Source organism: Martes martes, assembly GCF_963455335.1.
Source record: "Martes martes genome assembly, chromosome: 9".
Lineage (NCBI taxonomy): Eukaryota > Metazoa > Chordata > Mammalia > Carnivora > Mustelidae > Martes > Martes martes.
Window position 1 is genome coordinate 102,915,388 of NC_137896.1, and position 27,319 is coordinate 102,942,706.

Here is a 27,319-nt window from a genome sequence, read left to right on the forward strand (position 1 = left end):
AATTTGCGAACAGCAGGGGAACACTCAGGACAGAGAGCTGAGTTGAATCCTTTCAGTGACTTTGCTTTACATATTGGATAACTAGCAGCATAAGAAGCTCTTTATGGCTTATGCTGCCTGCATTCCTTAAAAGACAAGTTTGATGAGTGTTGATGTTCAAGCTGGAGAGCATGAAGGAAAAGGGAAAGGAAGCAGGAAGGACAAGAAGTGCTGAGTTGAAGCTGCTTCACACAGGATGCCAGAACATCAGGGATCAGCTTGGCAGGTGGCGCGCTCAGCCACACACATCTCCTGACAGGTGGTGCAGAGAAACCATGCCTCACACTAGTCCACCTGGGGGAGAAGAAAAGGGAATTTATTTGTCTGGCTCCTTCTGGCCTTGTTCCTGCTGATCAATTTGCCTTGATCAAAATTTGCTCCTCGTATCATGCCAGGGAAGTCTGGGGTATTTTGGTTTCAGGCAAATGACTATAGTGAAAGGCAGGTCTACTCAAGCTTCTTAAAGAGTCTCTGGCTTAGTCCTTTAGGGCTGCCGTAACAAAAGTACCATAAACTGCCTGGCTTATAAGCAACAAATATTTATTTCTCACAGTTCTGAAGCCTGGGATGTCCAAGATCAGGGCGCTGGCAGATTGGGTATCTGGTGACACCTGCTGTCTGCTTCATTGATAGCTGTCTTTTGCTGTGTCCTCACTTGGTGGCAGGGGCCCGGAGTTCTGTGGGGTTTCTTTTAGAAGAACATTAATCCCATTCATGTAGGCTCCACCCTTATGATCTCAGCACCTCCTAAAAGTCCCATTTCCTAATACCTTCCCATGGGGCATTACGTTTCCACACACGAATTTAGATGGGACAGAAACTTTCAGTCCTCAGCAGCCTCTTTCCTGTTGGAGCGAAGAATTCTGAGAAAGGGCATTTGAACTAAACCCTGAAGGCTGACATTTCAAATAAAAGGAAGATAATGAACCAAGATACCAGGGCCACGAAGTGCAAAACGTGTTAGGGGAATCCCAGTGGACGTAAAGTTTCGGCCCACTTTACATTTCTGGATGAAGCACTTGAACTTTATTTTTTAGGCAATAACACGCTTATCATTACTTTTAACCCAGAGATATCACGCAATGGGAGATTAGAGCTTAGGAAAAGTTTTCTAGTTTCTGTAACTGTGGTATTGTACAGTTGAATCCACAAACACAGAGGGAGGGATAAAGCTGGATTAACCCCTGTCTATGAATAGCTTGGGGTGTCTGTGAAGCTCAGAAATTGCACCCTACATTTTTATGGGGGGGGGCTGCCTAACTTTCGTCAACTTTTCAAAGGGTCCGGAACCAAAAAAGTTAAAGTGCCCTGCCAAAGAGAGAAAATCAGCACGTCCCTTTCTGTCCTAAGCCTGGAAGCACCTAGCTCCCGTTTGGGGACCAGGAGACTGGAGTGAAACTAGCCTGAATATCTCCTCATTCAGAGTTAAGAGGCAGTTTCAGTTGTAACGACATGAGCTGGAGAAAGATCTTGGATGCTAGGAGGGACCTATCACGGTACACACTCCAGCAGACGCAGGCCGGATTCGGAGATCCACGTGGCGCGCAAGGAGATGAAGCACCCTGCAAATCTTGCCCTACGCTTTCTTCCCGCAGCTGCGCAGGCGCTAGGACCCAGGCCCTGCCGCGCGCCTCCCGCGACGCTCCACCCCGCCCCGCCCCTGCGCGAGGCAGGACGGGAAACCCAAGATGGACGCGTTCATTTGAACATCTCGCCTGAGTGGCTTCCTAGCACTCCTGCCTGTACCTGCTTGTCATTCGCAGTCGCGCCAGTAGCTGCTGCCCGTTCTTCCTCCGGAATAGGGGAGGGAGAGGGAATGAGAAGCTGCAGCGGCCGAGGAGTCACCGTGACCGACCCCGCCGCTGCCCTCGGGCCCCCTCGGCCCCGCGCCTCCGGGGAGCAGCCGGGGCTCGCCGCGCCTGACGCGTCCCGAGTTACACAGGTGTGGGCCTGGGCCCGCAGCGTCTGGTGGTTCACCGCGTGTCCTGTGACCCTGCACCCGCCCCGAGCTGACCTGCGTTCGGTGACCAGATTTCTGGGAGCCTAGGGGCAGGCCCTGAGCGCGCGTTTGCGCCAAGTGGCCCCCGGCCTGCGGACTGGGCTTTCCGGGGTGCACCTCCCCGCGCCGCTCCTCGCCGACTTCCTTCCAGAGCTAGACGCAGTGTCCCATGTGGGCCTCAGCTTCTATATCGGCCCCTTGCTTCTTGGACAGGATTTTTTGAGGCCCAGGGGCTTAGCTTGTTGGGTTTCACCTAACCCTAAAGAGGCTGTTCCTGCTCTGCCTTTTTGCGGAGACTCTACGCAAGATGCCTTTCCTGTGCATTTGGGTCTCTTCTCGAAGCAGTTTTGTGGTTACCTTTGGCAGGGTAGTTTTTGTTTATTGTAAACAATGCCGATAACTTGATTTATAGCTTATCAATGTAATATAGTACTTTTATATGTAGCTTTTTATGTTGCCCTAATAAGTAAACACATAGAATTTTGGGGTACTATAAAGGTATTAAATATGTCTTAATCGTACAAAAAGATATTGCACTGTTAAAATAATTTTGTAATAATGTAATTTTCTCAAAGTTTTAATAGACTAACATTTCGAAATTGCACAACTGAAGTTGGATAAAGTCGCAAGTTTAATGCTGGCTGGCCTGTTGACTAGGAAATAGGAAGACCAGCAGAGTTTTGTTGTTTTCTTGTAAGTTTTATAAGGCACGTTATTAGTTATGTCCTAAATTCAACTGTTCTCAATTCTGAATTTTAGCAGGAGGAAGTAAGTGCCACCATTGTGACATACAGTTATCTCAGGAATAATGTTAATTCACAGCAAAATAAGTTTGCAACCCTGGTTGCTGTATAGGAGCTACAGAGGCTTTGAGATAGTGCAGCAAGGAAAACTACTGATGCCAAAAAAAAACACCTCAGATGAGATCATTAAATCAAATTTAATTAAACTCTTCATTTTGAGTGCTTTCCAGATACTAAACGTTGTCTGTGGTATTGACATCAAGTGTTTGTTTTGATTTCTTTGTTCGAGGGTTGCAGTTTAAATGTGTTGCCGCAAAACCTATTTTTAATGTAGGTGTTGTCTCAGAGACAGAACTGGCATCCACTTTATATACCATATTGCAGAGTATCAGAATTTTATTAGCTGTCAGTTGCTGTATACAGAAATGTTTTGGAGGTAAAGGAGTATTTTTCCACCCACAGCTCATCTACATCTAATGAACTGTGCTGTAATAGATTAAAAGCTAGCACTCTTAAATGTGCTACAGGCATGAATATTTCATGGCCAGGTTTATTCACGCCTTGGTTCTGGTTTGACCAAAAATTGGAATTGGTTGTAATTACATGTTTAAATGAATTGGGGTGTCAAAACTGTGGATGACACTTGACAGTTTATTAAGGTCTTTTGTGGACTGGTCAACCAAAAGCAGTACTTCAACTACTGATGAGTTAGAAGTAATTTTTTTGTTGTTGTTTCCTTTCAATATGCCAGTGATCCTTTTGGTATGCTTCTCATGAAATCTGGAGTGCCTTTTGATGTTATGATTACTTGTATACTCACAATATGATAGGATTATTTGACACTCATCTAAGGATTAATGACTCTTCTGTAAACTTTTATGATATTTTTATTCTGGTTTTGACTTTAGAAGCTGACCAGAATGTGTTTGAATTCATGCAGAAATAATGTTGATATTTGGAACCCATGTCGAACTTCTATGAAGAAAGGGCAACGATGATTGCAGCCGGGGATTTGCAGGAATTTGTTCCTTTCGGTCGAGACCACTGCAAGCACCACCCTAATGCTTTGAACCTTCAGCTTCGCCAGCTACAGCCAGCATCTGAGTTATGGTCTTCTGATGGTGCTGCTGGCTTGGTGGGATCCCTTCAGGAGGTTACAATACACGAGAAACAGAAGGTTCCATTAAGCTTCCCATTATATTTTTGAAACGTAGAGTGATGTGATCTCTTTGTAATTTAAGGCTACTCAGATTCAACAGAAAGGAATATGATGCAACTTGTAGAGTAGAGATTCAAATTTCAGTCAAGGCTAAAATAATGACATTGTATTATAGGGTCATAACTATTTATTTATTTTAAAGATTTTATTTATTATTTGACAAGAGATCACAAGTAGGCAGAGAGGCAAGCAGAGAGAGAGAGCAGGAAGCAGGCTTCCCACTGAGCAGAGAGCCCGATGTGGGACTTGATCCTAGGACCCTGAGATGATGACCTGAGCCGAAGGCAGAGGCTTAACCCATGAGCCACCCACGCGCTCCACATAACTGTTTATTTAGACATGTGTAACTCATGGTATCATAATGAGTGTCAATTTCAGTAGTATGATTATGGTCTATTTTAAACCTCTTCACTTAGTATGTGGAGACCAGATTTCATGTTATTTGATGAATAGATTGTAGAGTTAGAAATGGTCCCTACTGCAAAAGACCTGCATGTTTCTAGAGGAGAAAAGAAATGCTACACAAGTAGATAGAGTAGGGGAATGAGATGCAAGTGTGTGTCAGAAAATCAGTCTTTCCTGCCTTATGCCCTTTTCCTATCCCTTTGTGATACCAAAATCTCAGAGAGGGGAGGTTTAAACCTTTTTGGTTCCCATTCCTTTCGATGGCTAGGACAAGGGAAGGAAGGTGAGCGTATATGCAGTCGTGAAACAGGGAAATCTGCATTATGCATTAACTCTGCTGGTGATTCCCATGTGTACCTCACTACTCCCTTTCCATCATCCCCACATATGCTTAATACACCTTTTTAGCGTCCCAAGTATGTTGGTTTCATTCTACAGATAAGGATTATTTTTGTTTGTTTATATTTTTGGCAGGATAATGTGTTATAAGGCAGTTAATATAGAGAATTTTTGAGTAAATTTTTGTTCATGAAGTCATGTAAGATTTATAATACACACCCACTCTGTTAATCAGTGGCACCAGACCTTCCGAGAGATTGAGTCTTACTCCACAGGCAGAGAGAGAGTAGGAGACTTGTATCTGGATGACCACTTGATTTAATTAATAAATCTTGTTCCATACTGTTGTAAAAGAGAGTGCTTTAACATGTCTTATATTTGTTAATTTTTAAGGAAAGCTGGCAGTTAAGGAAAGGCGTCAGTGAAATTGGAGAAGAAGTGGATTATGACGAGGAACTCTATGTGGCTGGAAATATGGTGATCTGGAGCAAAGGAAGTAAAAGCCAGGCATTGGCTGTTTATAAAGCGTTTACAGTTGACAGCCCTGTTCAGCAGGTGAGTTGATTGGAATTTTAGCATTTTGTTGACTATTTAACACTTTTTTTAAGAAAAGCTTTTGTCTTAGAATTTAACAGAAATGATAAAAACATAGCTGAATGATCCCAGCAGCTGGACCTATATGTAAAAATGTAGTGAAGATAATAGTAGGAAAATAAAAATTTCACTTGTTTTCTTTGTCCTCACTTTTTAAATACTGTCCTTTATCAGTTTAATGATAATCTTTATTATTATTATTATTTTTTTAGACTTTCTTTATTTATTTGACAGAGATCACAAGTAGGCAGAGAGGCAGGCAGAGAGAGAGGGAGGGAAGCAGGCTCCCTGCTGAGCAGAGAGCCCAACGAGGGACTCGATCCCAGGACCCTGAGACCATGACCTGAGCCGAAAGCAGCGGCTTAACCCTCTGAGCCACCCAGGCGCCCCAAATGATAATCTTTAAACATTGTCCTTGATTAATTTGATTTATTGTCAAAAAAATTTATAAGATGTTAAGAGTACAAAAATGTTTTAACACATGATGATTATAATTGATTGCAGAGTATTGAATAAAAATTTGGGTTCAGAGTAATAGAAAGGGAAAGGAAAATAGCCTACTTTGCTATCATTATAGTTGGCTATTAAAATGAACTCTTCTAAAATTTGTAATTAAAGGGAAAGAATTAAGCACTTGCCCTGCCTTTTTGGAAGACATGCAGTCCATCTCCAGTTAATGAGGGAAAACCCTTATTTATAAAATGCTGGTGAATACATTAAAAGGGAATGGTAGGATTAGAAATTACCATTTTTTAACCTCCAGTGTACACTGATAAGAGACAGTGATTGTTAATGGACACTAACACTATTGAGTAAAAGGATGTGACCATGGCGCCAAGGTGTCACCCTGTGGCTTACTTGTTAATATGAAGGAACAAATGTATCTCTACTTTGGAGGTATGTGTTGGTCTCTGCCTCAACCACATTGATTGAGTTTATCGGCACTCGTAGTGAGGTGAAGGAGTAATATGCACCTCGAGCTGTAATGCAGCATGAAATACATATTGTCATCTACTAAGTTTTCTTCCCGGAAATACTTGACTATCTAGAGTTAACTTCTAGTTTTAGGAAATATGGGGACAATAGGATCGGTTTTTAAAATATCGGTAAATGAGGAGTGGGTTGGAGGTGTAGATGAAACAAGAATGGCCAAAGCTTGATAATTATTGAAGCTGGCAGATGGGAATTCATTGCTATTCCTTTTACTTAATACATATTTGAAATTTCCCATAATAAAAAGTTAAAAAAAATACACTATGAGAAAACAGTTGGGGGGATAGTCTACAATTCTGGTCTCTTTAAAAAGTTAGGGACAAAAAAAAGGTCAGGGAGAAAGAAAGAAAAGGTGGGGACTGCTCTAGTTAAAAAAGAGTAAAGGGGCATCAAATGGAGTATTTTTTGAAACTTCTTGAATGAACTTCAGTTGAATCTTGGTTTTAGAAAATTGGCCAAAAAAGACATTTTTTTGGGAAAATTTGCAAAACTTGCAAATGGACTGGGTATTAAGTGATATTAGAAAGTTATTTTTTTCTTAGGCAGGATGACGATTTTGTGGGTATATAGGAAAACATCTTTATTTGCAGGGAGTGTATGATGAAATGTTGAGGGGTACAGTGTCATGACATGATTCAAAGAGTGCCCCTCAGTCCCACATGGACACAAACAGATATGGTGAAATATTAATAACTTAGATTTAGGTGAGACAGATTTTCAGTGTACTACTTCAACTTATTGGGAATTTTTAGAAAGTTGAGGGAAAAAGGAATACATTTATAGTAGTTGAATTGTTAGGCTGTTTATGAGATGAGGCTTTTGACTAATATTAAATTTCTTATTGGTAAACACTGAAACCTTTTACCTGATACTACTTATTATTTATTATTTTTCCATTAACTCTTTTCCTGATGAGCACTAAATTTATTGGGATAGATAAACTGAATTATTTTGAAACCTGAGGGCATGTGTGAAAGTGTTTTTGTTCAGAAGTGTTAAAGTCAATTATCTTTTTTTTAAAGATTTTATTTATTTATTTCAGAGAGTGCACACACGCACATGCTTTTGCAAGGTGGGGAAGGGGCAGAGGGTGAGGGAGAGAGAATCCCAAGCAGGTTCCACATCCAGCATGGAGACCTAGGTGGGGCTCAGTCTCATGACCCTGAGATCACAATCTGAGCTGAAATCAAGAGTTGGGATATTCAACCAACTAGGCCACCCAGATGCCCTGCCAGTGATCTTTTTGATGATGATTTTTCTATATGTAATTCATATGGTTAGTGTAGATGTGAAAAATGGATTTGATGATGTCCAAATAGTTCTTTGCTTCTGTGTTTCCATCTTAATTTCTCCCAAGAATGATTGCCTGTTTACTAGATTCCGTTGGTATGTGGTTAGATATATTGTCTCTTTTTTCTTATCTCCTTTCTCTTAAGATTATTTATAAGTAGGGATGCCTGGGTGGCTCAGTCGATTAAGTATCCAGCACTCATTTTCTGCTCAGGTCATGATCTCATGGTCATGAGATTGAGCCCCAAGTCTGGCTCTGCACTGGGCATGGAGCCTGCTTAAGATTCTCTCTCTCCCTCTTTCTCGCCACAACCCCCCCCAAAAAAGAAAAAAAAATGATTAAAGTGGTAAGTTTTATGTTACACATATTTTACCACAATTAAAAAAAAACATAAAAATGCTGTTAAACAGTTTCAGTAAGTGATTGTCAAGCATGCCAGTTGAAGTCTGATGGTTTTTCCTATTTTGTATTTTATAAGAGGGGCCTTTAAGAAAGGAAAATGTTAATTTTTCTAAAGCTTTTTTCTAAAACGAGTCTAGGAGAGTCTGAGAATGTTAAGATCATTGGGTGAGTCTGGAGATTATAAAATGGCTTTGCAATTTTGAACTCTCCTGATAATTCTTTAGCTTTCTAAAACTTATTTGCAAACACAGTTTGTCTTTCCTTATATTTATCATTAATCTGATTTTATTTTATCTTATTCTTTTTTGTTCCAGTGGTGTATATATTGAGCTGATAAGGAGAGACAGGTATTATGTAGGTGTAATTGTTATTAATCAGATACCATTAGTGAATAGGTTATTATTTAGATACAATTTTCTCAGGTAAGCATTTTGTTTTGATTTTAGGCATTGTGGTGTGACTTCATCATATCACAGGATAAGTCTGAGAAGGCCTACAGTAAGTTTCTTTTTGAAATTTTACTTCATTTTACTCCAAATGTTTATCTCCTTGCTTATTTTTTGTTGTTGTTGTTCAAAGTAAGTAGCCACTAATAATAGTGATTTAGCCTAATCTTTTTTTTTTTTTTTTGCTTATATTAAATAATTTGTCCTGTTGGGAATTGTGGTTTGTGATTGTTGAGTTGTTTTGTTTTTTTTTTTTAATTCATAAATCTTGTATCATTTCTTTTCAGGTAGTGATGAAGTAGAAAAATGCATATGTATATTGCAAAGCTCGTGTATCAACATGCATAGCATAGAAGGAAAGGATTACATAGCTTCTTTACCTTTTCAGGTAAGTTGAGTATTTCACTATTTTTGTGTTTTGTTGTAGAATATTCTTGAATTAATTGGGTGCAGAACTATTGCTATTCTTATGCTTTGTAGTAATCAAGACCGTCATTTTTATTCCAATAAAGTAACCAAATTTTAACAGTTTTAATCCATTTTTCCATCCTTTGCATAAAAAATAAATTATTTAATGAAGTGGATTATGGAGTTTTTTCCTGAGAGATTTTTTTCAGTTTAAGTTATAAAAAGAAAGCATTTTGGAATATTAAAGCATGTGAAGAAGATTATTGTCTTTTTCCTTTTCCCATCATCACATTGTCATTTTGGTACTGTTATTAGCCAGTGGCAGGAATTTCTGATTGAACTCTTTCTTAAATTTGATTTTGTCTTGGACTTTAAAAAAATATTGCTAATGATCACATTGTTTTGTGAAGCTTTAAGTTGGAAGAAAATCTTAATGTTCTACAGTTTCTTGAGCACATGTTATAAAGAATAATTTCTTTTACTTCTGTTTTTTTCCTATCCTTTTACCTGGTAGGTTGCAAATGTTTGGCCCACCAAGTATGGATTGTTGTTTGAACGAAGCAGTTCTACACATGAGGTACCTCCAGGTCCACCCAGGTATCCATTTTACTCAGTTCAGTATATTATTATTTGGGCTTTTTTGATGCTGGTTTTGAGGTAAAATTGTTTACCTAAAAGTTCGGGACGATGATAATTTCCGTGCTGACAGCATAGATAAATGCGATTTTCTCATCTCAGTACTGTACACTTATGAGGGCTACTTCTGACACGGCACTTAATTATCTACTGCTTCCCTCCTCCCCTCCATAGTAAAATTAAACGAGCACATACTGTATCTAAAGACTGTTCTTAGAGCCATCACTGTTTTACTGTGTTACTTTGGGCAAGTCATTAGAGCTTTCTTAGCTTTAGTTTCCTTATCTGTCAGAGAAGTACTATCATTTACCTCTTAGGATTTATGTAAAGATTAAATGAGCTGATGTATGTAATATTTGACGTAAGACTTAGTACATATTAGATGCACAATAAATGGTAGGTTCTTATTGGTAGCATGTTTACCTTGTCTCCTTAATAAATTGTGAGCTCACTTGTCATAGTCTGGTGTAAGTAATAGACACTGTTTTTAAAAAATTGCTCGTAGATTTTAATCTTTCTGTGTTTAGACAGAAGGCCTGTTTTTTTGTCCTTTTTTAATCACTCCTTAAAAATACAGCCTTTTTATTCACTTGATGTTTTTCTTCCTTATTTGTGACACTTTTTTGTAACACTTTTTTGTAAATGGATATAGGACACCAAATTTCTTTCTTAGCTGCCAGAGACACACTGCCACTAAGGAAGGTTAAAAAAAAAACAAAGAAAAAAAGACTACCTTATGCTTATTACTCCATTGGCTCTGTAATGTGATGATTCCTGTATGTAGAGATTCCCTGGGCTATGTTGATTTCCCTGTGTATGTACATGCATAGAATTACCATGTACAAGAATGCGTGCATAGAATTACCATGTACAAGAAGAGAGATTTCCAGGAATGAAATAGAAGATACTGTGAGAAATAGTATGTAAAAAGTTTAGAGGCTTGCTTTTTGAGATGATGGATTTCTAGTTGCTTGTAGTATCTGGAGAAGATAGTTCTTTGCAAGGAAAGTACAAAATAAGTGGAATCATTTTGTGTTGGTGATTGACTGATTATTTGTTTATTACTAGAGAACCTTTACCCACTATGTTCAGCATGCTGCATCCACTAGATGAAATAACCCCACTTGTTTGTAAATCCGGAAGTAAGTGTATTTTTATAAATTCTTTCATTCCTTTTTTTTTTAAATAAATTCTTTCACATAAACTTTTTTAAATTTGGGGGATAGGAGGAAATGGAAGAGCTTTATGAAAATTGGGCTTGTTTTGTAGAAATAATGTAGTTTAAACATTTTTATTATGAAAATTTATATTAAAGCAAGAACTTGAATACTATGGTATTGTTTTTTAATTGTTACTTTATTAACAATTTTATTGTTAAATGTTATTAAATGTTATTAATTGTATTAATAGTTATTCTTTTATTAAAAATAGGGCCTATAATCAATCAGGAATATTGATATATTTGCTACCCTATCTGTAGATGACTCTGGATTCTGTTCTTCATTAATAAGTAAATGAACAATATTTAAATGAACTATAATTGTTTTTTGTTGTTGAAGAAAAAAGTATAGGTTTTTAGGCCTGTTCTGTGTAAATTTTAATAACTCATTTTCTGTGCTCTTAATAAAACAATTTGCTGAGATGCAGAACTTTTAATATTTCCTAAGGTATTTCTAGTTGCTTTTCTTAAAAATTTAAATGTGGCCAAACATGATAGGTAATTATAAATAATGAGGAGTTGAAAACTGAAAAAAAGTGTTTATATTTTTTGACCAATTCTACTTGTAGGACTTTATCCCAAGAACATATTCTGAAATTCCAGTGAGGTTTTTAATCTTGTGTATCAGGGCTTGGTAAACTGCAGCCCATGGGCTAAATCCAGCCGACAGCTTGTTTTTGTATGGCTTATGAGCTAAGAATGGTTTTAATCTTTTTAAAGGGTTTTAGAAAAAAGCATTATGCAACAGTCACAAAGCCTAAGCTATTTATTCTCTGGCCTTTTACTGAAAAGTTTGTTGATAATTCTGTATTATACTGGTAACAATTACAGACAACCTAAATAAACATGTTAGAATGGTGTGAAGCATTATTGATCATGTTTTTGAGTAATATTTAATGACCTCAGGAATTACTTGTGTATAATGTTAAGTAGAATAGAAAACTAAATACAGTGATTCTAGTTTTTGTAAAGGCATAAAAAGTGTGTATATACATGTAGGAAAAAAACACTAAAAAAGGAATATTCCCTAATGTATTAAGAATGGATATTTTGAGATGGTGGAATTATGAGTGATTTTTATTTGTTTCTTTATAAAATACCCCTTATTTTTTATAAAATATTTAAAATTAAAAAATATTTTAACTGAGAGGGAAGGGAGGCATTTAGGAAGCTATCAGATAAGGTTATAGAAATCAGCTCAGGGTACTATAGAAGTAAAAGCTAAACTCACTAGGAAAAACTTATTTTGCAAGTATACTTAGTAAATAGTGTACTGTTCAGCTCTGTTTGAATAGTTATTACAGAGGACAGATTGCATACAGAAGAAAAACAGTCAAGAGGTCAAACTTGGCAGGATAGTTGATTGCAGTTTGCTGATCAGTCAGTTAGTTGTTGAGTAGTCACAGACCTACCTGTGGCCCACAGGACAGTGAGTCAGCACACATCTTCAACATGTAATTGCATGTATGTGAATTGAAACTGGTAATATATTCTGTATGTAGGTTGAAGAAGTTGATGCCCAAAGTAAATTTAAAAATTCAGGGTAATTGTATATTAGTGGATTTTTGTGTCTTAATTGGCTGGGTTTCTCTTTAGGAATTACAGAAAGTCATTTCATAAAGGACTGTCTTGTGAAGTTCATTGTTCAATACCTGGTCATTTCTGTTTTATCTTTAAGGTCTTTTTGGTTCATCAAGAGTGCAGTATGTTGTAGATCATGCAATGAAAATTGTTTTTCTCAACACTGACCCCTCCATTATAATGACCTATGACACTGTTCAAAGTTTGCATTCTGTGTGGGCTCTCCGGAGAGTCAAAACAGAGGTAAGGATAAAAGCAAGTCACTTCTTAGCATGAAAGGATAGTTAACACTGAAAACTTTCACATGTATTTGGAAGAATCATTTGTGAAATGCATTGAGCTTCTTAGGAAAAAAGAAGTATTGTGTCTTTAATAACTGGCTTCTACCCTGAATTCTCACCAGGAAATTATCCTTTTAATCTAATTATTGCCTTTTTTTTCCTCCTTCTCATCATTTTGACTTAAGGAAGAGAATGTTGTCTTAAAGTTCTCTGAACAGGGGGGAACCCCACAGAATGTGGCCAGTAGTAGCTCCCTCACAGCACACCTCAGAAGCCTCTCCAAAGGAGATTCCCCCGTGGCTTCACCTTTCCAGAATTACTCCTCCATTCACAGTCAGAGTCGCTCGACCTCCTCACCCAGTCTACACTCTCGTTCACCTTCTATTTCCAACATGGCAGCTCTAAGGTGGGAATTAAGTGTGGAAGTGTTTTTCCTTGTTTTAAACAAGATATCCCAAGAAAGAGATACCTTCTTTTCAAACTTTCTCTTAATGTTTTGAAGGATTTAAAATCTCTGTTGATAGCTCTTGGGTTTTTTTTTAGGGAAAATAGTGATTATCCCAGTTGTGTTGCTAAGTAAAAGTTAGTTTTTTTTAAGTGAGTCCTATTTAGAAGCTGCCTGTGCTTGTCATAAAATTCGTTGCCTCATTTCCATCATTAAGTGGCAGCAATTTGATGAATATTAATTGCAAAAATATTTTGGTTTCTCTTTCCTTTCTTGTTTTTGGTCTTTGTATGAGCTTTTTCATTTTTACTAGTATCTATCTGGTAATATGGGGGCATATTTTTGTTGGTATGTACATATCAATATGTAGGAATGTTGTTTGGACCTTTCTGAATATAAAAACAGTTCATGTTCTGAGGCAGAAATGAACAAATTTTCATTTTTAAAAGTATAAAGATTGAATTTTAAGAAGAATTTTAAATCTTTAGAATACAATAAAACGCGTAATGTGAGACATTTAAATAGTTATTCCCTTTTAAAAAAATTTATTCCTGACAGGGATTATACCAGGAATGCAGTTGTTACATAAGAGTTTCAGGAAGTGTGATTGGAAAGCATGTTCTGTCAGCCTGCCTTTTTAATTGTGATGCCTTCTCTCTGTTTATTTTGCAGTCGTGCTCATTCTCCTGCCTTAGGAGTGCACTCTTTTTCAGGGGTGCAGAGGTTCAACCTTTCAAGCCATAATCAGTCTCCAAAGAGACATAGTATTTCTCATTCTCCAAATAGTAATTCTAACGGCTCCTTCCTTGCACCAGAAACAGAGCCAATTGTTCCTGAACTTTGTATTGACCATTTATGGACAGAAACGATTACTAACATAAGGTTTGGGATATATATTTTTATATTCAAAGAAAAATGTTGGTACAAGTATTAGAAAACCCTTGGTGTTTTGCTTAGAGTTTTCTTTAGTATTTTAATATAATCAGTTATTAACTACTTATAAAAATGTAGAGATAAATGTTAAGGCTGCCTCAGTTTCAAGAGGCTATTAATGGTATTAAAAGTGATTATAAAAGTATTCTTTTATCATTTCCTGTTTCTTCTATAATAGTAAGAATCTCTTAGATTTGAGGTGTTTGATGTTTTAGAGAGAAGCAACTAATTTCTGTAGATTAAGAAACTCGGTGTTTTAATAGTGTTTTTTTAAAGGTCTATCTTTATGTTAGTTGAGTGCCAGGAGTTGTTTCTGGGATATGCAGCTTAGACCTCTATTCTGGGTGGTCTTTCTCCTTTTATGTTGTCTTTAGTCAATCATTCATTCAGCCAGTTCCAGTGTGTTTGCTAGTGGTTGTGGGTTAACAGGCAAATTGGTCACTGTCCCTATCCTGGAAAAGAAACAGCTGAAGTTGGTGACACAGAGGCACTGCCTACTCTGCTGGTAGGGCTTTGGGAAGATGAATAGTAGGTATTTGCTGGGTGGGAAAGGGAAGAAGGGTGCAGTAGGCAGGATGATCAGAACAGAAGTTCAGATGTATGAGTGTGTGATATGTACAAATACTCTCACTTTGCTTATGCCGGAAGGAAGGGCAAGGGTTGGGAATGGGGACAGTTGAGAGAAAGATTGCCCTTTAGGGCTGCTCTATTTGATGAGGGCTGTTAAGGTGCTTTATGTGTGGGTCATAAACTTAGGGGAAAGAGCAGAGCAATAAATGTGGGAGTTGTTGGCTTGTACGTGGTGATTGAGGCAAGGGAAGTAGATTAGAAGTTAAGGATTGTGTAGACATCAGGTTCCTAGAGGGCCTGGGGATGAGCTTGCAGTTGCAGAGGGTCTAGTGACCTAGCATCATACAGTAATCATGTGCACATTAGTTTATAAGACTTCCTAAGGAGAAGGTTTTAACATTCATTGGATTCTCATAGGGGGTCCGAGACCTCCAAATAATTGATCTGGTTGTGTAGAGTCAGAAGAGAGCTAGGGACTGAAGTCTTGGAAACCTAAGCTTTTGGGGGTAAAAAGAGAAAAAATACAACTGCTAGGGGCACTTGGGTGGCTCAGTGGGTTAAAGCCTCTGCCTTCAGCTCAGGTCATGGTCCCAGGGTCCTGGGATCGAGCCCCGCATCGGGCTCTCTGCTCAGCAGGGAGCCTGCTTCCACCTCTCTCTCTCTGCCTGCCTCTCTGCCTGCTTGTGATCTCTGTCTGTCAAATAAATAAATAAAATCTTAAAAAAAAAATACAACTGCTATAGAGAGAACAAGAAAGCTTAGGTGTGAGAGGCAGCAGAAGTGTCATGGGACACTGGAAAAGAGAGCCTTTCACAAAGAAAGTTGCCAGTATTGCCAAGTGTTGGTGAGGTATGGCATTAAGCAATGAACTCAGGACGTACCTGGTTGGCAGTGAGTTCGCTGGTGACCTTGGCCAGAGCACTTGGGAGAGGTGCTGTGGACTGGAATGGTGTGAATGGGTACTGAGGAAGTGAACGTTGACATATAGATTATTTTATGGATTGGGGATGGGGATACAATATTAGAGGGAGTCTCAGGGTCAAGGGAGAGTTTTGTTCCTGCTGAATTACATTAGAGAAAATTAGTCTTTGTGACTAAATACCTTAGCGAGCATCTCTAAAATATAAGGACATCTTACCTAGCCACAATACCATTTTTTACACCCAATTAACAGTATGTCCTTTGTATCATTTATTATTTAGTCCATCTTCATATCTCAAGATTTTTATCTTCATATAAGAGAGTAGGCTGCAAGGACGATACTCAATGTAGGGAAAGCACTGGAAGTACAGGAGAGAGGAAATGACAGATAGAACGAGGAACCAGAAAGGCGCGCAAGCAGAGAGATTAGCCTTCAGGAGAAAGACAAAAGACAGTGATGGTTATTAGATACATAGGGCAGGAGGCTGGGCTCAAGCCTTACAGTCGCATTATCTCTGTGACGCATAAGGCAAATGCATGTTCTTAGGGGTTAGGGAATAGTAAAGTGTGGAAAGTAAAGTGTGAATACAGTGTTGAAGTAGCTTCTCTGGTTTTGTTCCTCGTAACTGGAATAAAAGTTTCCTACATTTAAAAATCGTTTGTCTTTAAATATCTGTTGGTAAATTTAATATATTGCAGATTATTATTTTACAGAATTATGGTCTCCTGTACCACTCTAGAAAGAAATCTTTGGAAATTAAAGATATGGTTTCAGAAAGAGGGATGAAGTAGAACCTAATTTGAGAGAGGATGGATAGGAGAGGTCATGTTATAAGAGGTCTGACCCCTTACAACCTTTAAAGGATAGGAATCCAAGTTTGCAGCTTTAACAGTACATAACTTTACTAGTATGGAATTAAAAAGGTCATTGTTAAGGATTAAATTTATTATAATTTATTCCCCCAAAAGCTGTAGAATGGACTCAGAATCAAAGAACTGAAAGGAATCTCAGAGATCATGAAGTTCCAGTATTAGAAGTGTTGTGGGGTCTTCAGTGTTACTGCTTGGCCCAAGTAGTTTTAAGATTTCTTGCAGGATATTTTCATTAAGAGTTACAGTGGCAGATTTTGGAACCAATGCTGACAGTTACTTTATAAATGTATCTGCTACAGAGAGAAAAATTCACAGGCCTCCAAAGTGTTTATTACATCTGACCTGTGTGGGCAGAAGTTCTTGTGCTTTTTAGTGGAGTCTGAGCTTCAGTTACGGTAAGTACGCCTACTTCCCTTTGATTCTGTACAAATAAACTTAGGACTGCTTTTTCTTTTTTCTTTTTTTAACTTAAGTAGCTTCACTGAAATAATTTACATGCTAGGGGCACCTGGGTGGCTCAGTGGGTTAAAGCCTCTGTCTTCAGCTCAGGTCATGATCTCGGGGTCTGGGGATCGAGCCCCGCATCGGGCTCTCTGCTCAGCAGGGAGCCTGCTTCCCTTTCTCTCTGCCTGCCTCTCTGCCTGTTTGTGATCTCTGTCTGTCAAATGGATAAATAAAATCTTTAAAAAAAATTTACATGCCAAAAAATTGACATTTTTTTAAGTGTACAATTAAGTGATTTTTAGTAAAATTACAGTTAACACAATCATCACTATAATCAGGTTTTATAACATTTCTGTCCCCTTAAAAAGAACCCTTGCGTTTGATTGGCAGTTAGTCTCTCTTCTGATTCTCAACTTCAGGTGATCACTCTGTATGTAGGCTTTCTGTGTAGTAGATTTGCCTTTTCTGGAGATTTTATAAAATCATACCAAATATAGTTTTTTGTGGCTAGCTTCTTTTCCTTAGCGTAATATTTTCTAGGATCCACCATGTTGTAACATGTATGAGAACTTTATTCCTCTCCCAGTGTAGTAGTACATTATGTAGATATACCACATTATGTTTATCCGTTCATCTGTTGATGGACATGGTTTCCACTTTTTGACCATAGTGAGTTATGGCCCTGTAAACATTGGAGCAGAAATCTTTGTGTGGACCTACATGATTTCTTTTTTCTTGAGATAGCTAGGAGTGGGATTGTTGGGTTGAACAGTAAATTCAAATTCACGTTTAACTTCTTAAGAAGTTGCCACTGTTTTCCAAATAGGTTACCTCCTTTTATATTCCCACTGGCAATCTGTGAGGGTTCCACTTTCTTTATCATGTTGTCCTTCTCTTTGTAGCCATTCTAGGGGGTGTGATGAAGTGTTTTTAATTTGCATTTCCCTAATGACTTAATGATGTTGAGCGTCTTCTCATATTCTTACTGGCCAGTCATTTATCTTTTTAGGTAAAAATGTGTATTCATATCTTTTGTCCACTTACTTACCTTTTTATTTTGAAATAATTATAAAACACAGGCAGTTGCAAAATAGTAGGGAGGCAGTCCTGTGTACCCTGTACTCTTTATCCCCCAAGGGTAACATCTTATATAATTATAGTACATTATCAAAATAAGGAACTTGGCATTGGTACAATCCACAACCTTATTCAGATTTCATTAGTTTTACGTGTCCTCATTTGTATGTGTTTATAATTCCATGAAATTTTCTCGTGTAAATTTGTGCAAACACCACAGTCAAGATACAGAACTTCTTTATTACCTCAAAGATGTCCCTCCTTTATAGTCCCATACACTAAACCCACCCACCCCATCCCTAACCCGTAGCGACCAGGGAATCTGTTCTCCATTTCTAAAATTTTGTCATTTGAAAATGTCACATAAATGGAATTATACAATATGTAACCTTTCAAAATTGGCTTTTCCCAGTCAGCATAATACCTGAAAGATCACTATAAGTTGTTGCGCATATCAGTAGTTTGTTTCTCTTTTTATTTTAATATCTAGCTGTGTAAAGTTTCAAGAGAGTAATGATAAAACTCAGCTCATCTTTGGCTCCATCACCAACATACACGCAAAGGATGCAGCACCAGTGGAGGTAAATGCAGGCACATTTCTTGAGAGTTGAAAATCATTATGTTCTATAATTTGCACAGATTGGAAAATAAAATTTTTGTCTTTCTCTCAGAAGATAGATACCATGCTGGTCCTTGAAGGCAGTGGAAACCTGGTGCTGTACACAGGAGTGGTTCGGGTAAGTAGTAAGTAGCCTTTCATCCTTTTGTAGGACCACCTCCTTGATTATTATTATTATTATTATTATTTTTAAACATTCTTTTAAAATGATTTTATTTATTTATTCATTTGACAGAGGGTGATCATAAGCAGGGGAAGTGGCAGGCAGGGGCTGAGGGAGAAGCAGGCTTCCTGCTAAGCAGAGAGCCAATGCGGGGCTCAACCCCAGTACCCTGGGAGCATCACTTGAGCTGAAGGCACTTAACTGACTGAGCCACCCAGGCGCCCCTGATTATTATTTTTTAATGTGAGTTTAGTTTAATATTTAATATTAGTGACCTAATATTAAATTTGGTTGTAGAATTTGGCAGAAGATTTTTTTTTTAGTTGAAAATGAAGTTCCCATCCAGGAAGAAAGAAGAAAGAAAATGAAGTCTCCAGTTAGGTTGGTCCCAATTTGGAGGCCTAAGACTCATTGCCGTTAGATGGATTGGTGCTATTTGGCACAGATGGGGACTCATTAATGAATATAGGTAGATTATTTAAAAAAAAAATATATATATATAAAATAAATGAGTAAATCTTAAAAAAAAGAAAAAACAAAAGTTAACCTGAAGTTTTATAAAGAACATAGTTTTGAAATTGATGTATGGGTAGCTTTGTTAAGTCTCAAGGTTTTTATAAAGTTTCATTAAATGTGTAATATGTTCACCGTATAGTTTTTTTAACACTTGTGAAATTTATATATAGAATTATGTAAATTTTTAACAATTTAGATTGCAAAATTTAAATACATATACACAGTTTGAAGACTAATGAAGTGGCCCTTACAATGACCACTGGCCACCAATCAGGGCAGTATCTTTATTGTCTGTAGGGTGCTGTTTCCTTACTTACATCCTCATCTCCCGCCTCCCCCTGGATAGACTGACTTTTTGCAATAAATCTTGTTTGTTTGTTTTTTATTTGGAAAGCTTTTCATTGTTTATTGTCATTTACTGAGTTAAAGAAGTGGCAAGAGTGGACATCCTTGTCTTGTTTTTGATCTTAGGAGGAAAGTTTCAGCCTGTCACTATTAAGTCTGATGTTAGGTCTAGGTTTTGTTTTGTTTTGGGTTTTTTTTAACATACTCTCTATACATTGAGGAAAATCTTGTTTTTATTACAAGTTTTTTTTGCAATTATGTACATGTCACTAAGGAGTAAATTGTTTAGTTTTCCTTAAATTTGAATTTTTATATAAAGGAGATCATACCATATGATCTTCTCTGGACTTCATTATTTTGCTCAACGTTATTACTTATTTTTAGATTTGTCTGTGTCCATGTGTAGCTGTATTTATTCACTGTTCTCTAGTAGTCCATTGTATGGTTATACCAAAACTTTTACCATTTTATCGTCACTGGGGGTGTTTGTGTTGCTTCTGCTGTTTTCCTCTGGTAATGCTTTAAAAAAGTTCTTACACATGTCTCTTAACCGTCAGAGTATATGCATGTTCAATTTGGCCACGGGGGGCGGGGCACCAAATTGTCTCCCAGGATGTAGGTTGTACCAGTTTACAGTATGTCCCCTTAATCCTTGCATTCAACAGTGTATGGGAGTTCTGAATGCTGCTTTATGTAGCGTTCACATTGGTGCCTTGTTAGAGTCAGGTGAGAATGGAAATCTAGGCTCCCCACTTGGACTTTGCTGACAGGACTGAGAGGTAGGACACAGTTTTTCCCATGGTGGGTTTTTCTTGTTTGTTTGTTTTAAGATTTATTTATTTGTCAGAGAGAGTGCAAGCAGAGGGAACAGCAGGCAGAGGGAGAGGCAGGCTTCCCGCTGAGCAAGGAGCTGACTGTGTGACTTAATCCCAGGACTCTGGGATCATGACCCAAGCCGAAGGCAGACGCTTAACTGACTGAGCCACCCAGGCATCCCTTTCCCATGGTGTTTGTCTGGAGTAGATCACTTATTGTCTAAAAGTTTTCGATCTTGTTAAGCTATTCCTTTCCTGATTTTTTTTTTTGGCCAAAGAGAGAGGTATTTCTGGGGCCTGTTTTGTTTTGTTTTTGTTTTTTTGGTCTGCTCTTACTGAGATTGTATCTGCCCAATTTCTTTGCTAGCCAGAGGCCAGCTTGTTGAACTGAGTGGTGTTACAGATCAGTGTTTAGTTCTTAGATCTTTTACTGTGTCATTTTTGGTCAGTTTCACACATAGCTCACTCAGAGGTCTGCCCAGGATTTCATACACATATTTAAGAAATCCTTCTCTTATTTCCTTTCCATTCTTCCTCTCACTCCCTAGGTGGAACAGAGAGGGGTTACTGCCTTGTTACTGTAGGGTGGTGATGGAACACAGTGCTCCACCCATAATTTCTGTGGAGGACAGAAGGGGAAAGGTATGCTGCCTTATTATTGTAGAGTAAGGATGAAAGCCAGTGTTCCTCCCCCTGCACCATGGGGAGATGTAGAGCGGCTGCCTCTTGGCTATGAAAGCAGCAGTGGTCTGTTCATAGTCTCTGCACCTGCAGTGCCTGATGAGGAGGGGAGGAGATACCACCTAGTTACCACCATGCAGAATAGGCCTGGCCCACAGTCCTTGTGCTGAGGGAGGGACGCCACCTGTTCCTCGCAGAGGGAATGATAGAACTCTGCCCATAGGCTCCAGAACAGCTCCTGGTACAGAGGAAACTGAGGGCCGTGGCTTTTTTCCTAGTGTTTCCTGGAGTGGGGTAGGTATGGTGAAGATGTCTCTGTCTTGCTTCGTCCCTCTTTTCCTGACATTTTTCTACAAAGAGCAAGGTTTCTCTTGGTTTGCTTCTGTGGCCATTTCTGGGTTGCAGGCCCCTTGAGAACGCAAAAACTAGTTATGGAAAGAGTGAAAGAAACAAAAACACCTAGGGAATTCATCATAGGTTATTTCTGGTTCTCAGGTCCCTAGCCAGTGTCTTCTTTTTTTTTTTTTTTAAATTTTTTTATTTTAATAAACATATAATGTATTTTTATCCCCAGGGGTACAGGTCTGTGAATCGTCAGGTTTACACATTTCACAGCACTCATCATAGCCCATACCCTCCCCAATGTCCATTTCCCCACCACCCTCTCCCGTCCCCCCTCCCCCCCGCAACCCTCAGTCTGTTTCTTGAGATTGAGTCTTTTATGGTTTGTCTCCCTCCCAATCCCATCTTTTCATTTTTTCTTTTCCTACCTCCCCCCAACCCCCCCCCGCCTTGCATCTCCACTTCCTCATATCAAAAAGATCATATGATAGTTGTCTTTCTCCGATTGACTTATTTCGCTAAGCATGATACCCTCTAGTTCCATCCACGTCGTCGCAAATGGCAAGATTTCATGTCTTTTGATGGCTGCATAGTATTCCATTGTGTATATATACCACATCTTCTTTATCCATTCATCTGTTGATGGACATCTAGGCTCTTTCCACAGTTTGGCTATTGTGGACATTGCTGCTATAAACATTCGGGTGCACGTGCCCCTTCGGAGCACCACGTTTGTATCTTTAGGATATATACCCAGGAGTGCAATTGCTGGGTCGTAGGGTAGCTCTATTTTCAGTTTTTTGAGGAACCTCCACACTGTTTTCCAGAGTGGTTGCACCAGCTTGCATTCCCACCAGCAGTGTAGGAGGGTTCCCCTCTCTCCGCTAGCCAGTGTCTTCTTTTCCTCAGCTTTCAGAGTCTTCCATTGCATTATAAATTTTGTGCAGATTCTATTGTAAATAGTGGGAGGGATAGCATGAAATGTGCTTACTCCATATTTTCATTAACTGGAGGTCTCTTGTAGCTTATTTTATTTTTTTAAAAAGTTTTATTTATTTATTTGAGAGAGAGAGCATGACAGGGGAAGGAGTAGAGGCAGAGGCAAAAGCAGACTCCCCACTGAGCAGGGAGCCCCATGCAGGGCAATGTGGGGCTGGATGCAGGGCTCAATCCCAGGACCCTGGGATCACGACCTGAGCCGGAGGCAGGCACTTAACTGACTGAGCCACCCAGGCGCCCTCTTGTAGCTTTTTAAAAACTTTATATATACTGGGTGTCACCCTCATTTTATTTTCTAATCCTGAGGATTTTGTTTGGGTAACTTTGTAATTTTATTAGTTTTGGGGTAATATATGGACATAAATATGGATTTTGTTAGAATTTCACTTGAGTTCTGATTATTTCTTTTGAGACTTATCAGAGTTTTCAGCCCGTGTGGATCTGAACTTCTGTTGTTTTTCCTGAGAACCTCATGAATAGCCAAAATAAGGGGTCAACTAACTCTTTTAATGAAGAATATACATAAAGTTTTTTGAGGAAATATTTGAGAGTTTATGAGGGAAGGAGGCAGATTATGAGCTCAAGAGCACAGTTCTGATTACATTGGGTTTAATATGTGGAGCATCACCTTCATTTTTTTTAGCCCCTTGAAAGTAATTGATGTTCATTCTTTCTGACCAGAGATGTCATCAGCAAGATTGCTGCTTATAGTTTCAGAACGCTTAGTGTCCCTGCTGTCTTTACCACCAATATGGTAGGAAAATGCATAGTATATGGGATTTTGTATTATGTTCTGACTATATTAGCATTCATCCACTTTCCTATGCCAAAATAAGTCCTCAGTAATGAAGAAAAGGAATCAGACCAAGAAAAATTGTACCAAGATATTTGTAGGGGATGGTGGAATTACTAAAATTTTAGTTCTTTTAAATTCATTTTTTAGATGTGTTCGGTGTGTGTACAATTTAGAATATGAAAAGAAATTTATGCGTATGTGCCATAACATTTTATTTAAGGATATGATACATTAAAGCCAATATTTTTTCCCACATCTTTTTATTGCTTAAAGGTAGGAAAGGTTTTTATTCCTGGACTTCCAGCTCCTTCCCTGACAATGTCTAACACGATGCCTCGGCCTAGCACTCCACTTGACAGTGTCAGTACTCCCAAGCCTCTTAGTAAACTACTTGGATCCTTGGATGAGGTGAGTAATGAATTAGGTGTTGTCTTAAATTAGAGACTCTGTCTTTTTTTAAAGAGTTTATTTATCTGTCAGAGAGCACAAACAGGGGGGTAGCAGGCAGAGGGAGAAGCAGGCTCCCTGCTGAGCAAGGAGCCCAATGTGGGACTCAGTCCTAGGACCGGGGATCATGATCTGGGCTGAAGGCAGATGCTTAACCAACTGAGCCACCCAGGTGGCCCTAGAGACTCTTACTTATAGGGAACAAACGGAGGTTTTCTGGACCGGATGGGGGAGGAGAATGGGTTAATTGGGTGATGGACATTAAGGAGGGCACATGTTGTAATGAGCACTGGTTATTATCTAAGACTGATGAATCACTGAGCTCTACTTCTGAAACTAATAATGCACCATATGTTAATTCAATTAAAAAATACTTAAAATTTAAAAAAGTCAATAGTGTTTTAAAGAAGTTTGGTTCAAATATTAGTTCTTCCCATGGTTAACTTTTTTCTGTTTTAAAAATGACAGAATTAGAAGTTCAGGAAATATTTGGTAGAATATATATGTTTTCAAACACAAATGATTTAGTAAACTTACTGATCGCCCTTGTGATGTGTAAGGTACTACAAAGATGAGAATGAGACATTCTTTTCATTCTAGGAACCTCATAATTGATTTGGGTGGAACAAGTGTACTGCTGCATGAGAAATTATAATTTAAGGTAGATTATTAAGATTTAGGAATGAGGAATAGAGAGTGCCACAGCAGATTTGTTGATAGAAAGATATATCCTGATGGGTTGATGTGGCAGAACCAGAAGCTTGTATCTGAGGGGCATGTTTAAGTTGGTTTGGACCTTTACGGTAAGTAGGATATCTATAGATTAAAAGGGGCATTCGGAGCAAAGAGGAATCTCATGGGAAATGTGTGTGGAGGCAGATAAGTGCGGAACATTTCTTTGGAATATTCATATTTCCATCATGTAGTGTGTAAGACTGTGGAATGAATGAATGCTTAATAAAAGTACAAGTCGCCTCTTGGGTGGGGCAGGGCAGGGGATGGGTAATAATAACTTGCTTTTGAGTGTTTTCTATGTGCTAGGCACTTTTCTAAAATGTTTTATATGTATTAACTCATTTAATCCCTTAGAATGGCTTTGTTGGGAAGATACTGCTCCCCATATTACAAATGGGTACATAGAGATAAAAGGTTACTTATCTAAAGTCATATAGCTAGTAAGTGTTAGAGTTGGGATTTAGACTCTAACATGTTCTTAAAGGCAGCAAGGATGAAAAGGTTTTTATTCTGAATGCTATCGCCAGAACATTACAGGTTTTTGAGGATGGAGTTATGAATATTAGGCTCTGTGTTTTAGATGTTTATTTTGGGACTTAGACCAAAGAGATTCCAAGTGTTGTTTTCTGTGCTAATACAAGAGGCATCAAGAGGATCTGAGGAGTTATGCCAGCATATTGGAAAGGAGGGGAGTGAGATGAGAGGTCTAGAGAAGTGGAAATGGCAGAGTCTGTTAGCTGATTGGTTTTGTGCTCTGCTGGGGAGAGGTGTTGGGGAACAAGGCTCAGAGTTCTCCGAGCAAGCTAGGTGGACACCTTTGCTTACCAAGTTAGGAAGCCTGGAGAAAGGGGGTTTGTATTTGAGAGACATTTGGGTGCAGATGTTTAGGGGCAGTTGAAAATGAAGGTTGGTGCAAGCAGTTTCATTGGTCAATGTCTAGGCCTTGGTTTTGTTTTTTAAATATGTGCATTATTGAGTTTTTTCCCTTAAAGCAGGACATTTACAGAATTTTCAAAAGGGAGCTGGAGAAGTGTCAGAGTTTTGTGTGATTTGGAGGAATTTTTGTCTTTTTTTTTTTTTTTAAGATTTTATTTATTTATTTAACAGAGATCACAAGTAGCAGAGAGGCAGTCAGAGAGAGGGGGGGAAAGCAGGCTCCCCGCTGAGCAGAGAGCCCAATGCGGGGCTCGATCCCAGGACCCTGAGATCATGACCTGAGCCGAAGGCAGAGGCTTTAACCCACTAAGCCACCCAGGGACCCCAATTTTTGTCTTTTATAATGTAAAATGGTTCCTAACTTTCTTAGAATTCCATTAACCCAGGAATGATTAGTGTCTTTGTGGTAGCCGTGGAGTCACAAGATCACTGTATTATACATTAGCTGATGACTTCCCATTGATTGTGCAGTTAGACTTAGATTCAGGACCAGTGGAGCTCAGCTCTCTTTTTTGTGGCAGCTGTGGGAGTAGAAGCTTGAATATAATAAATAATCTTGATGGGCTAACAGTATTGATAAGATATTCACTTAGAGATGTCCTGTGATTTGAATTATGGAATTACAAAAAGGGTCAGTGTTTAGGACTCAATCTAAAGCTGGAAGCATGTGTATCTAATTAGTAATTAAGATCATATAAGTTTTTTGTTTGCATGTCTACAATTGAGCAGTAAATGTTCTCATATGTTCAGAACAAACATTTGGCTGTAGGGGAGATACCACTATATACCTGTCTTGTTTGTTTGCTCTCTCATTGCTCTCCTTTCACTCTGGGGTCTTAGATCCTCAAGTCATCTCTCCCTTGGCTGCCTCAAGTTACAGTTTATGTATCTAGCTCTGTAAGATTGCCAGAAGTGTTGCTGTCTCTTCTTCCTCTTAGCACTGGCCTTCCTTGCACACTCAGTGTATCCATACTCCCTACCAAATCCCCACCAAATATCGCACATGCCAAGACCAGGAAAAGTGGTGTAAGAATTTTGGACCATCTCCCTGTGACTCCCTTCTTAGATCTTGGCTGCTCAGGTCTAGGTTGGCTCCATAGCTCTCCAGTGCTATTGATCAGATGTTTTACTATTTTACTGACTTTTTCAAGTTGCCTTTGGTGAAGATCTTGGTCTGCTGTAAGGTGCTTCATCATACCGAGAACAGAATGGCTTTAAATAATTATGTACAATTGTTAGACCATGTACAAAAAGAGCTTTTTTTTATCCTTAATTCCTCAAAAAATATTTCATCTGTGTTTATAACTGTTTACAGGTGGCTCTGTTCTCCCCAGTTCCAGAACTGAGGGATTCTTCAAAACTTCATGATTCTCTCTATAATGAGGATTGTACTTTCCAACAGCTTGGAACTTACATTCATTCCATAAGAGACCCTGTCTGTAACAGAGTAACTCTGGTAAGTATATTTATTTTTAAAAGATTAGGTAGCTCTCTAAGAAATACGACTATCATTTCAAATTTGTCAGAATGGAGAATTCTGTTTGCAACATGAAAACATATTTTTTATGATTTTTTAAAAAAATATGTCTTTTTTGTACTATTTTACTTTAAAGTAATTTGAAGTAATTCTGCTTACCTTTCTACAGTTGCTTTATTATTAAAAATTATTAAAAAACAAATCTTACTTAAATAGTTGAATTTTGGGCATCTGGGTGGCGCAGTTGGTTAAGCGGCTGCTTTCGGCTCCGGTCATGATCTCAGGGTTCTGGGATTGAGTCCCACATCAGACTCCCTCATGAGTGGGGAGTCTGCTTTTCCCTCTCCCTATGCCTGCTGCTCCCCCACTTGTACTCTTTTTCTCTCTTCGTATCAAAGAAATAAGTAAAATCTTAAAAAAAATAGTTAAATTTTATATTAATAGGATTTTGTCTTTTTTAACAAATATTTTATTTATTTATTTGACAGAGAGATCACAAGTAGGCAGAGAGGCAGGTAGAGAGAGAGGGGGAGGCAGGGTCCCTGCTAAGCAGAGAGCCTCACACGGGGCTTGACCCAGGACTCTGAGCT

The 27,319-nt window shown here is 38.5% G+C and overlaps 1 protein-coding gene across 1 annotated transcript in view; it reads left to right on the forward strand.

The window, feature by feature from the left end:
* Positions 1–3,711: 3,711 nt before the first annotated feature.
* Positions 3,712–27,319, forward strand: part of ANAPC1 (anaphase promoting complex subunit 1) — a 99,041-nt gene continuing 75,433 nt past the window's right edge. Inside the window, exons 1-14 of the mRNA XM_080813136.1 lie at positions 3,712–3,958; positions 5,138–5,299; positions 8,471–8,522; positions 8,758–8,858; positions 9,393–9,475; positions 10,583–10,656; positions 12,412–12,557; positions 12,781–13,001; positions 13,713–13,922; positions 16,637–16,732; positions 18,349–18,439; positions 18,530–18,595; positions 23,408–23,542; positions 26,568–26,708. Coding sequence (XP_080669262.1) covers positions 3,746–3,958; positions 5,138–5,299; positions 8,471–8,522; positions 8,758–8,858; positions 9,393–9,475; positions 10,583–10,656; positions 12,412–12,557; positions 12,781–13,001; positions 13,713–13,922; positions 16,637–16,732; positions 18,349–18,439; positions 18,530–18,595; positions 23,408–23,542; positions 26,568–26,708 — 1,791 coding nt within the window. The 5' untranslated portion in view covers positions 3,712–3,745. The remainder of the gene's footprint in view (positions 3,959–5,137; positions 5,300–8,470; positions 8,523–8,757; positions 8,859–9,392; positions 9,476–10,582; positions 10,657–12,411; positions 12,558–12,780; positions 13,002–13,712; positions 13,923–16,636; positions 16,733–18,348; positions 18,440–18,529; positions 18,596–23,407; positions 23,543–26,567; positions 26,709–27,319) is intronic.